The sequence below is a fragment of the Lonchura striata genome, chromosome 17 (genome assembly GCF_050655825.1).
Source record: "Lonchura striata isolate lonStrDom1 chromosome 17, ASM5065582v1, whole genome shotgun sequence".
NCBI classification, from domain to species: domain Eukaryota; kingdom Metazoa; phylum Chordata; class Aves; order Passeriformes; family Estrildidae; genus Lonchura; species Lonchura striata.
Window position 1 is genome coordinate 2,468,884 of NC_140719.1, and position 11,274 is coordinate 2,480,157.

The 11,274-nt window shown below is 52.0% G+C and overlaps 1 protein-coding gene across 5 annotated transcripts in view; it reads left to right on the forward strand.

Moving 5' to 3' along the window:
• The window catches only part of NSMF (NMDA receptor synaptonuclear signaling and neuronal migration factor), a 48,412-nt gene extending 42,250 nt beyond the window's left edge, over window positions 1-6,162 (forward strand). For all 5 annotated transcript variants that reach the window (XM_085594014.1, XM_085594011.1, XM_021547668.3 and 2 more), the window contains one exon: window positions 878-6,162. In XM_085594014.1, coding sequence (XP_085450140.1) covers window positions 878-975 — 98 coding nt within the window. In that variant the 3' untranslated portion in view covers window positions 976-6,162. The remainder of the gene's footprint in view (window positions 1-877) is intronic.
• The last annotated feature ends 5,112 nt before the right edge of the window (window positions 6,163-11,274 follow it).

The window sequence follows — 11,274 nt, forward strand, 5'->3', positions numbered from 1 at the left end:
TTCCCTGTGCATGATCAGGTGCTCTAATGCCTGCACAGAGCAAACATGCTCGGATGTGTCCAGGAGCAGCTTGCAGGGAAATTCCTGGGTTTGTGGGCAGCTCAGCAGGCCAGGCAGTGGGTTCTGTGTGCAGGCATTAGAGCAGCTGAGCTTTCAGGAGGCTGGGCTGAAGAATACGTCTGAATTGATCCCCTTGATCAGTCTGGGATGTACTAAGAGTGTACCCTCGTAATCCTTTGCAAAGTCATCTAAAACTAATCTTCATCAGGCCTCACAAGCGAAAATCCCCTCCTTGAGCCCTGTCTGAGTGCAGGGTTGTTTGCCCTTGTGTTTTCAAGTGCACCTCCTGGCTGCCTGTGAGTCCCCCTTCAGTCAGAGGGACTGGGGGGCACAGCTGGCACTGGTGTGTGCTGTGAGCTCATTGCTGGGAGCACAGACAGGAGCAGGACAGGGTTGACCTGATCATTTAAAAAAATAAGCATTTTTAAGTTTGAATTTTCAGTGTTCGTTATTTTTAGTGTTTCTTTACAAGGAGTTAACTCTTGGTTTACAGCCTCTGAAGTTGCCTGTGCCTCATGCAGGCTGTGGCTGATCATCTCCAGCTCCCAGCTCCCCTCAGCCCTCAGAGCAGAGAGGTCAAAGTCTGGAAACAGACTTTGTGCTCAGTTCCTGCCCCCAGGGACAAACCCTGCCAAGGGATTACAGGGAGCTGCTCGTGGCTGAGGAGATCTAAAAAGATGTTTGGTTCTCACGGGCTCCTCCACGTGCCCAGTGTCAGCCCTGTGCCCACAGGGCTGGGGGTTTGTGCTGCTGTGTTCTGTCTCCTCTCCCTCATGCTCCTTTCAGGGTGTGACCCCTGTGCCTCGTTTCATTCTAGGTAAGCAAATGATTGAGACTTACTTTGACTTCCGCCTTTACCGCCTCTGGAAGACCCGCCAGCACTCCAAACTGTTGGATTACGATGACATTTTATGAGCTGGAGAAGACTTTGCAAGAGGAAGCTCATCACCAGTGTCCAAGAAGTCATGCTTTATTGCAGAGAGACTTTTTTATTGGCACGGGGAGCCCTTCACAGCCCTACGGGAGGCAGCAGTGCTAAAGGGAGGGAAGGAGGAGCCCTCGGAAGTGTCGGCAGGAGAAGTCTCCTGGGCCAAGAGAGACTGGAGGGAAGGGGGTGACAGTGACACCTCGCTGGCCTCAGTCCGAGCCGTGGGGCCTCAGGAGGAGCTGTGTGAAACGAGGACAGGATGGAGTTCCTGGCAGAACTGAGCTGTTTTGGGTCAGAATGGGCCAGATTTGATTCCAGGTCCTTTTAAAGACTTTTGAAGCTCAGGTTTTCTTACAAAAAAAACCCAACACAAACCCAATTAACCCATGCACTACAGCGAAGAAGTCACCAGAGCACAGAGGAAGCAGGGGGTTGTCCTGGTGGGACTTTCTGTGCTGGGAGTCCTGGAGAGCAAGGACTGCTACACCTACTCCTGCAAGCTTAGAGCAAGATGATCCTGTTTCCATGTGAATATATACTGGGATATAGAATTGAAATCTTCTTTTTCGTTTGTTTTGTTTAATAGAAAATAAGTGCAATTTTTATAGTGAGGGAGGAGGTAAAATCCCTCCTGATATTTAATTAGTTAAAAATAACACACCATAACCAATAGATGAGGTATTTTTGGTCTGCTTGAAAATATATTCAGAATGGTAATATATCTTCTGTAGACATATTTAATCACCAGCAAACATGGTTTTAACATAAGTTAGCAGACCCTGCATGTCTGCTGCATTGGTTTGGTTCCTTTCAGAGTAGCTGTGCTGCACTACCTGTACATGCTCTCACAAATGTGTAGTTCTCCTCCAGTTAGCCACAACTTCATTACTTTCTATTTTGCTGCTTGCAAAACTATGGAACTTTAGTTTTGCTGAAATACTTTAGGTTAGAAACACGGGACCTGGCTGGGAAGCTTCAGTCAGGCTCGCTTTGGTATAAAAACGAATTAGAAATTAATAGCCATGGTAATTAATTGTTCATGCCAGTGTTTTGCTGTGTGCTGGGAGAGGAGCTCTCCTCCTGTGTGGAGACCCCTCTGAGGGGGCTGAGCACTGAGGTATTTGGGAGAAATGCTTCTGGAGGGACACAGCACAGGCTTGGAGCATGAGTTTGACTCTTCTTTGTTCACTTGATTGCCAGTTGTTCGTGCATAACACAGCCCTTTTCCCCTGACCTGTTTTTGGTCTGAGCTGCTCACCCCTTCCTGTGTAGGACAGAGAAAACCCCAAGCTCTGTCAGAGCAGCCCGAGAGCCCAGGTCCGTACTTGATATTTGATGGTACCTTTTGGAACCTATTTATTTTTGTTTGGTTAGGTAAGGGGGTGCTTTTTTGGTTTCGGGAATGGGGCTTTTTTCACGTTCTGCAGTCCTTTCAGGGCACAAATAGTACTTAGTGTCTGTGTAGGTCACTGGCAATTCTGGGAGGTGACACAAGTTATTTCTTTTACAAGCAAAGGAAGTAACAGGGAAGGATTACCTTATTTTCCTGATTTCCTGGTATCTCAAATTTGTTGATTGTGAAGTGAAGGAAAATACATGTACAAATCTTCTTTTAACTACATACAAAGAGAACTTGATGTTCTGATCTGTAGAGTCCTCCTTCCCCTGTGACATACCTGTGGTTGTGATTTTGGGGAGAGCTGGCTAGAACTGCTGAACCCTTTATATTTAGAGCAGTTTTATAGCAAAACTTTTGAAGAAATAGTGTATATAAGTAAAGAGAAGAATGGGTAGAGAGAGGTAGTTTAAAGTCACTGAAAGCCACACAGACAGGTGTGGGCTGTTGCCTCCCTCAGGCTGGGAGCTTTGGTAGCCGTGTCTCATCCCTGGACTCAGTCAGGTTTGCCAGACTTACAGTGAAGGGGAGAACAGGCACCAGCCTGTAGCTTTTGGAAGAAAATGCCAGATATAAAGGAAAAAGAACCTCAAATTTATGCCAATTACTGTTTAACATCAGAGCTTCCACCAGCTCTGCAGTGAGCGGTGGGAGCCAGAGGTGCACTGAAAGCACAAAGTCATGTTATCTGGAGAAGGAAATGGTTGTGGGAGGATTAAAATGCTGACACAAAACTCTCTCCCTTTCTGACCCTTTTACCTCCTAACTGGAGACAGGCAAACTGTTCTTCCTTTCTCAAATCCCAATTCAGTGAACTTGGTAGCATGAATGTAGCATTGTGCAACTATTGAAAATCTTATTTAACCCCCAAAGGGCCCATTTATGTATCCACTTGAGTGATTTCTCTGTAGAATTGTTGTATATCCTCACTGACCACTTGTAGTACTTGGGGTGCAAAGTAGAAGGTAGACTGTACAGTAATTTCTGTGTTGGAATGGACATTATGGACCGTTCTCCTGGTGCAGTTTATGGGATATGACAACTGATGAATGCATTTCCCTCCAAAGATCTATATTCCTCATAGCTTGTGATGTTTATGACATGAACATATTTTTTCCTTTGTAGCATTCATATGCCTAAAGATATGAAATTCTCTCAGAGCTGTGACTGGGATAGAGTTGTGATGTTTGATGTCCTGTGTGCAGCAGTGTCCTTGGAGTTAACCACTGGTGACAGAGGAAAACACTTTTATTCCCCTTTTTCACTGGTGAAGTTTTTCAGTTGGCTGCTGGGAAAGGAAGGGGTTAGCAGAGGCAAATAAAAATTGTAATTATTTAAACTTTAGAGGTAAAAATAGAGCCTGGAACTTCCTCAGTGAGACCAGCCTGTAAAGGATGAGCCCAGCGTGGTCCCAGCCAGGACAGCTCCAAGGCCCCGTGTGTTCCTCACCCCCTGTGCTCCTGCAGCATCCCCTGGAGGTTCTGGGGCTCCCTCAGTGCCCTGCCCGGGGCAGCTGTGGCTGCTGGGCACACAGGACAATCTGCCATTCCACTCCTAGCTGTTCCCTCAGCTCTCAGCACCTGCTCTCGGGGTGTGTCTGAAACCAGTTCTCTCCTGTGCCGCCGGCAGTTCCGTGTGCCTGGGCTGGGTGAGGGGTGAGCAGGGAGCAGCTCCATCCATCCCCGGTGCCCTGTCCCAGCAGGGAGCTGCTGCTGCCCTGTGCTGCAGCTGCCTTCAGCAGGGTGGGCACACCTGGTTCACTTGAGGAGAAGTAGATGAAACCCAGATGGCCAAACCGGGTGCCAGCCCTGGCTGTTCCCCAGCTGTGGGTGGAGTTTGTGCTGCCCTTGCTGGAGACAGAGTTGGATGTGACCCCCAGCCCATGCCTGGGTAAATGTGTTATCTCACCTGTTAAATGTGATAAATGTGTTATTGCCCGGGCTGGCAGTGTCACCTCCAGGAGAGGAGGGTGGCAGGAAGGGCCTCAGGTGTCCCAGCCCTGCTCCTCAGCCTGGCTCAGTGCTGGGAGTGCCTGAGGATGTTCTCTGGTGCCTGCAGGGAACATTCCCTCAGCTGGAGAGGCCTGGGGGATCATAGGCTCCGTGGATGTGACACTTTCAGAGAGGCTTTTCTCTTTTCCTCTTATTTGGCTGGGAAGCAGAAAATTCAGGTTACCCATGGGATATAGAATTAGGTAGAAACAGATAAAGCTTTTTGCACCTCTGCTCATGCTGCAGCCACCAGCTTTCCTTTGCAGCTGACCTCCAGGTCTGCGGTGGGAAACACAAATTCCCAGATAATCCCTTCCTGTATTAAAAAAAAAACAAAAGCAAAAAAATGCTTGTAGCTCCAGCAAAATATCTGACTGCAAAAGGTACCCAGGCAGCTCATCCTGCCCGTGTGAGGACTCTGCTGTGGGATCCCACCTGCTCCCATCTCTGGAGCCACCAGAGCCAGTGGAGAGGCTCAGCCTCTGTGCAGAAAACTCCAGGAAGGAATTTATTCCTCATTCCTCAGCCTGGACTTGCTGCCTGGAGCTCAGCACAGGGTTCCTGCTTCCAGTGGTGTGTCCATGTGCTCCTGTGTCCTCACCCCCGTGCTCTGTCCCCAGCTCTGGGGGGATGCTCCCTGTGCAGGAGGCGTGGGCTGGGATGTGGTGTCCGGCTGTGTGAGATCCTGGCACAGACCCACCCCACAAACAGCTCCTGCTGCTCCTGCCTTGCTGACCTGTGCTGGCAGCTCCTGTTCCCAGGCTCTGCTGCCAGGGCTGCTCGGCAGCCTCAGCAGCACAAGTGGGGTTGGCTGAAAGAATGGAAAATGCTGGTTATAAACAGCCAGCCTGGCAGATCTGGGAGCAACACCGTGTCCTTAATCCCAGCCCCATTCTTAACCCCACTGGAGGTGGAATGCCAGGCTCCCTCTGCTCTCTTGGTCTAAATGTAAACATTCAGCCCCTCACAAGCTGGTTTGAGTCACACTTGGATATTATTCATGTCTTAGTCCAGGATAAGATATTGTATGAGTGAGAAAATCCTTCCAGGGCCATTCCAGTTGGCAGCAGCTGGCAGAACCTTCCACCAGGGATGTGCTGGGCCGTGCCCTCCTTCCCAGGGAACCGGGCCCCACTGCCAGGTGGGCTCAGGTAAAGCTCAGCTCAAGTCAAGCTGAGTTGCTCTGTGCTCTGGGTTTTGCTGTGCCAGTCCCTGGAGCTGGGGACAGCCCTTCCTGAGGATCCCGGGGTCCTCCCAAGGGCTATTGAGTGGTGATGCCATTTTCCACATCATCTGTAAAGACTTTGTGATCCTGTATTTTGTCCCACTGACTACAGCCTATCCCTTTCTGCATCTTCCATGGAAGTGTTTTTTGATTCTCATTCTGGAAACACAAGCCAAAGTCAACTGGAAACTGTTACTGACAAGTCAGCCTGTTAATGATCTCCTCGGTGGGAGCTGAGGTTGTAAATGGGTGTTTTAACTGCCATGACCCTGATTGGGATCATTGTTGTTCCCAGGTGATCCTGCTGTGTCATGCACACAGTTAATGGTAAGATAACCTCTTGCTGGGGCAGTGCATGATCTATCAAAGAGCACCAGGAACCAGCAGCAGCTTTGGTTCAGAAACAACTTCAGCCCAATTTACTGCCAGTCAATGTGTGAAATGTAAAGACTGAAAGGAATAAACATTGTGGACATTAAATGTAAAGAATGCGTCCGAAGAGAAACTACATTGCTTTTTTCCATAAATGTTTAGTAAATATTAAAGAACTAATGCAACCTAATACTTTTTTCACAGTATTGCATTGCTTTTAGAGTATCCATAAAAGCGACATAAGTAAGGATAGATAAGACCCATCACAGGTTGTCGCCCCTGTGTTCCGAGAATCAGGATAATTACTCAGTTCTTTGGGCAGTTCCAAGCTTCCTTATCTCAGCATCCCAATGGCCTGCTGATAATCACAGCAGGAGTGCCCTATAAACCTTTAGCAGGAGGAGCCTCTCCACCTGCACTGATGAGCTGAGAGAGACCCCCAGGCACCCAGTACAGCCAGGTGCTGGTCCCGTGTCCCCAAGTGCTGGTCCCATGTCCTGGGGTGGCCCCTGCTGTGCTTTTTGCCCTCTCTACAGCCTCACCCTCGGGCACAGCCCCTGCCCTGCTCCCCACTCTCCTCCCAGGGCCGCAGGGATGTGTTGGGTTGTACCTGGGCAGTGTTTCTCACCTGGGTGACTGAGCTGCTCTGAGGCTGTGGACTGCTCACTGGACCAGGGACTGGTCACTGCCACCATCCCCTGGTCTCTGGCTCAGGACCAGCTCAGGGGCAGGTTGGGTGGATTCAAAAAGCTTGAGTGAAAAGTGTGTGGGGGGGGGGCTATAATTGGCTTCTAATTTGTATTTTTAGTGCTAATTCTCCATTGCAGTAATACAGACCCACCTACAAGGTGCTGTAAAGGTGGGGCTGGTGCAGAGCTGGGAATTCAAGGACAGGGATCTTTGCCCTTACCTTTGGAATGCCCTAAAAACCTCAGAGATAAACACAGACAAGCGAGGCCCCTGAGCAGGGCTCCTGCTCCCTGCTGTGCCCCTGTGCTTAGGCCTGACTTCGCTGGGGGTTCAGGTGAGGGTGGCTGAAGAAACCGAGCAGGTTTGGTAGGGAACCAAGCTGGAGTCATACCCAAACGTGCTGAATAGGCTGTAGCTTTTGTGCTGTGTATTTCCTGTTGTTCTTTAATAACACTATTCCTGGAACTGGGGTGACTTCAGTTGTGATACCAAGCAACAACACAACCTTCGCTCTCAAGGGCTGGGAGCCAGCGTCCTTTTGGGATCTTTTTCTCCTTGGAGTTCAGGCACCAGTTTTCATTTTTCATTTGCCTGAGTAGCAAGGAGAAAAGGGAACAGTGACAATGGGTCTGCTAAATGTGGAGAAGGACAGGTTACGTCCAGTAATGCCTCTGAACTCTGAGATTGAGCAAGTTTCTTTCACTTTTCACAGAAAAAGAAGCAACGTTATCAAAATAATGGGGGGAGCCCCAGACCGCTTCAGTGGAACTGCTCAGTTGACAAACCTTATAAAAATAAAAATAAACCACTCTGCTGATTCTGCCTCTGCTCTCTGTGGAGTTCAGAGGGAGCTGACAGCGTCCTGCTCCTTTCCCCAGCCCAGCTCGAGCAGGGCAGTGTGGCTGCAGCCATCCGTGCTGGCTCCACACAGAGCTGCCCAGCACATCCTTGCTCTCCCATCCCAGCAGGAAACTGAAGGCACAGCAGGGGCATAAAGAGCTGGAAATGCTGGGCCCAAGAGAGCCCTGGAGCCAGAGATCCCAAGCTGGGACATGCTGGTTTGGGGCCAAAATGGTCTAGAGGCTAGTGGAGAGCTTTGAAAACAAAGACTGTGCTCTCCCAGGTCTCGCTGGGCCCTGGAGCAGCAGGCTGGCTCCTTGGAAGAGCGAGGAGGAGGTTACAGTGGCCCCAGCACCCTCACTGTGGTTTCTGGCTGCTGCTGCTGTCCAGGAGCCCTCTGCCATCCCTGCTGCCTCGGCTTTCTCTGGGGCTCTGCTGCTTTGTGTGGGATAACCAGGCCTTGAGTACACAGATGTTTCTAGGGCTAAAGACATGATTTAATAAAAAGAGACATTTCTGGGAAAACTGGTTTTTTCTCCTTTGTTTTTGTTGTTTTTGTCAATCTCTGGCTGAGTATATAAACCCAGGAAATGGCACTTGGCAGATGCTGTGTGAGGGAAATGATGTGTGTGGACCTGTGGTGCAGGTGAAGGACCTACAGGCACTGGGCACCTCTGCATGGCAGCAGCTGAACACACAGGAGCAGAGCTCGTGAGGGACAAGAGGCCCAGGTACAGCTAAAAGGGGAGGAAAGCAAAAAATCCTGGTAATTTAAACAAGGGACCACCTGAGAGCCACAAATCCAGCCACGGGGACAGGACAGGGATTGCTCAGAGTGATTCAGGCTCCAGCAGCATCTTTGGCTTAGTGAGCATGGGGTGCTAAGGAATTTAGAGCGCATTAGGGATTGTGCCTCTTCCTGGGAGGGAGGCTAATCCCTGAGCACCCTCCCAGACACAGAAACAGAGCCCTGGAGAAATCCAAGGAGGTTAAAGGCTTGGTAATCCCCCTGGGGAAAACAGACCGGCTCCAAAACAGCACGTCCCTAGGAGGGCAGAAGGCAATGAATGAATTCTGACAAACCATTTTCTCTCCCAAGGGCCTGTTTGAGTGAACTGCCAAAGGCAGCAGCCCTGGCTTGAACTCCCAGCTGCAATTTTCCCCTTATCTCCAGTGCTGGCAGTCACCTGCATGATCATCTTCTGATAGATGTGATAACTTCAGCCCCTCAGCACAAACAGGCTGGACAGCTCTGTCATTTGAGCCATTTTTCTTCAGCCCTGGGATCTCAGCCTCTGTTTCTCCATCCTCCCCATTTGGGGATATTCTCCATGTGCCACCACCACAGTGAAGTAGAATGTGCCATATTCACCTCAATTGTGTGACAGATAACAGAAATCACCTTTAATCTCTTACCACCCACTACATAGCCTTGTGGCACCACTGGTGCCGGGAGGGCCTGGTGCCCAGAAAGATGGTCTTGATTCTTTATCCTTTATCCTGGAACCATTCCATGTGTCCTGGTTTTAAATCAGCACCATGAGGTACAGAGTCAAATTTGCTGGAGAAGCCCAGTTACAGAGGATTACTTTTCCCTGTTGCTTTTTCCCTCTCCCTTGGTGCTCTGTTGCACCAAGTCGGTGATGGACACAAACTGGGAGCTGTGCAAGGGCCTGAGCTTAAGGTGAAATCACACAGAGTCGTGCTGGGCCCTGCTGTCTGCCTGTCCCCTCGTCCCCTGGCTGCACCTGGGGCTGTTCCTCAGAGCCAGCCCCCGTCGTGCCCTATCTGCCACCTCCTCTTGCAGCCCCGCAGCCGCATCAGCCGTGCCCGGCTCTGTCTGTGCCCCACGGTGGCACTTTGCCATCACAGACAGTGCTGGCCCCTGTCACCATCGCACCTGGGTTTCGTAATCGAGCATTCCCTCTTGTGCCAAAATACGAGCGGGATTCCCGGGAGCCTCTTAGGACCAGCACCGGGCACTCGGCCGGGGTTCCCGCGGCTGTAAACACAGCGGAGCAGGGGATTACTCCAGGGCGCTGCTTGCCGGCCAAGTCTCGCTGCCCAGCCCTTGACAGTCTCACTGACACAGCCGAGGCTTGGAGCAGTTGACCGAAATGATAGAAGGCTCTCAAATCCTGACTGGCAGGGGAGAGGATGAATAATGGTTGGATTTATTGTTTTGTTCTAAAGGCAGGCGGGCATGCAGTGAAACTAGCAGATGTCAGGTTCGATGTCCACAAAGGGAGGCGTTTTCTTTGCGCCAGGTGCAGCAAAACTGTGTGGGATTCATTATTTCAGGATTTACGGGCTTTACACAGGCTCAAAAGCCAACCAGACAAGACCACGAAAGAGAAATCCATCGAGATCTCGGAGCACAAAGGCACATTGTTGGCTCTGGACGTGCCTGAGCCGTGAGTCACCAGAGGCGGGGAAATGTCTGTACCCGCTTGCTCCGCTTTATCCTCAGCCCCGGGCACCCGCTGCGGCCCGGCGAGGGCTGGAGGCAGATGGTGCGTGATGGAGCTGTGCTTGAGGGAGTGCGGCAGGTCATGCGTGAGCCTCACACCAGCCCGGAGTTATCTAAGGTGAAAGGCACGGAGCTGCCTCCGCCCCAGAGCGCCGCTCTGCAGCCGCGGGGCACCCAGCCCAGCGGGGCACCCGGCACGGGCAGCTTCGGCAGTAAAAGCTATTTCCAGTGGTATCGTTTCCAGGTCTCGTTTGAAGAGAGTGTAATCGCTCTGTTGTGGCTCGGGAGGGCAAAGGTAGGAGCCTTATCAGCAGGATACCGAGCTGCTCCCCGTAAACACACCTCCGCTTTCGGCTGCCGGGTGCGGCTCGGGGACCTCCCCGAGTCCTGCCCAAAGGTAATTTCATGTCACGGCTGCCGTGTCCCCCGAGTCTCCCAGGCGAGGATCTGGGAGGTGTGGGAAGTGCTGCGCTGCCAAGCGATCGTTTCCTGACTGCACACACTTCCCAAAGACACCTGCGGGCGGCTGATAACAGGCGCTGACTGGAAATAACGCCGCGGCGGCACTTTTGTGTCCAACGAGTGGCTGTCATTGAATCACTGAATCACAGAAGAGCTGGGGTTGGAAGGGACCTCTGGAGATCGTCCAGTCCAGCCCCCTGCCAAGACAGGGTCACCCGGAGCAGGTGACACAGGATCGCTTCCAGGTGGATTTGGGATGTCTCCACGACCTCCCTGGGCAGCAAAGAGCAAAATGGGAAAAATGTTCTGCTCTGCTGGCATGGGTCATGGAAAACTCCACTTGTATCCATTAGAGTTCTCCCTAAAACACTCCTCTGACGGTCCGGGTACCACAGACACTGCTCCAGAGTCAGGGGTTGTTCCATGTCCAGGGACACGCCAAGAGTGACCCTGAAAGGTTTATCGATCCTCGGCTGGCACCAGACAGACCAGTCCGGGATGGAGGAGTGGGCACATACGGGTGTTTTTGTGGTTTGGGATTCTGTGTCCATCACCATGGCTCGTGTCGCGGGCCGGGGGTCTCCTGTGTGAGGGGAGGGCGATGCTGGCGGCGGGGCTCGGCCGGTTCCCGGCCGGGGAATGCGGCACCGCCTCAGATCACATCACCGCGGCCGGCGCTGCCGCTGTCCGGCAGCCCCGGCGCCCTTTCCGCGGACAGCGGGGGCGGAGCGCGGACCCCGGCCCGGAGCGGGGCGGCCCCGGCCCCGGCCCGGCCCCGCGGGGGACGGCCCTGCCCGGCCCGGGGGCGGTGCCGCGGGGCCGCCCCGGTGCGGCGGGGCC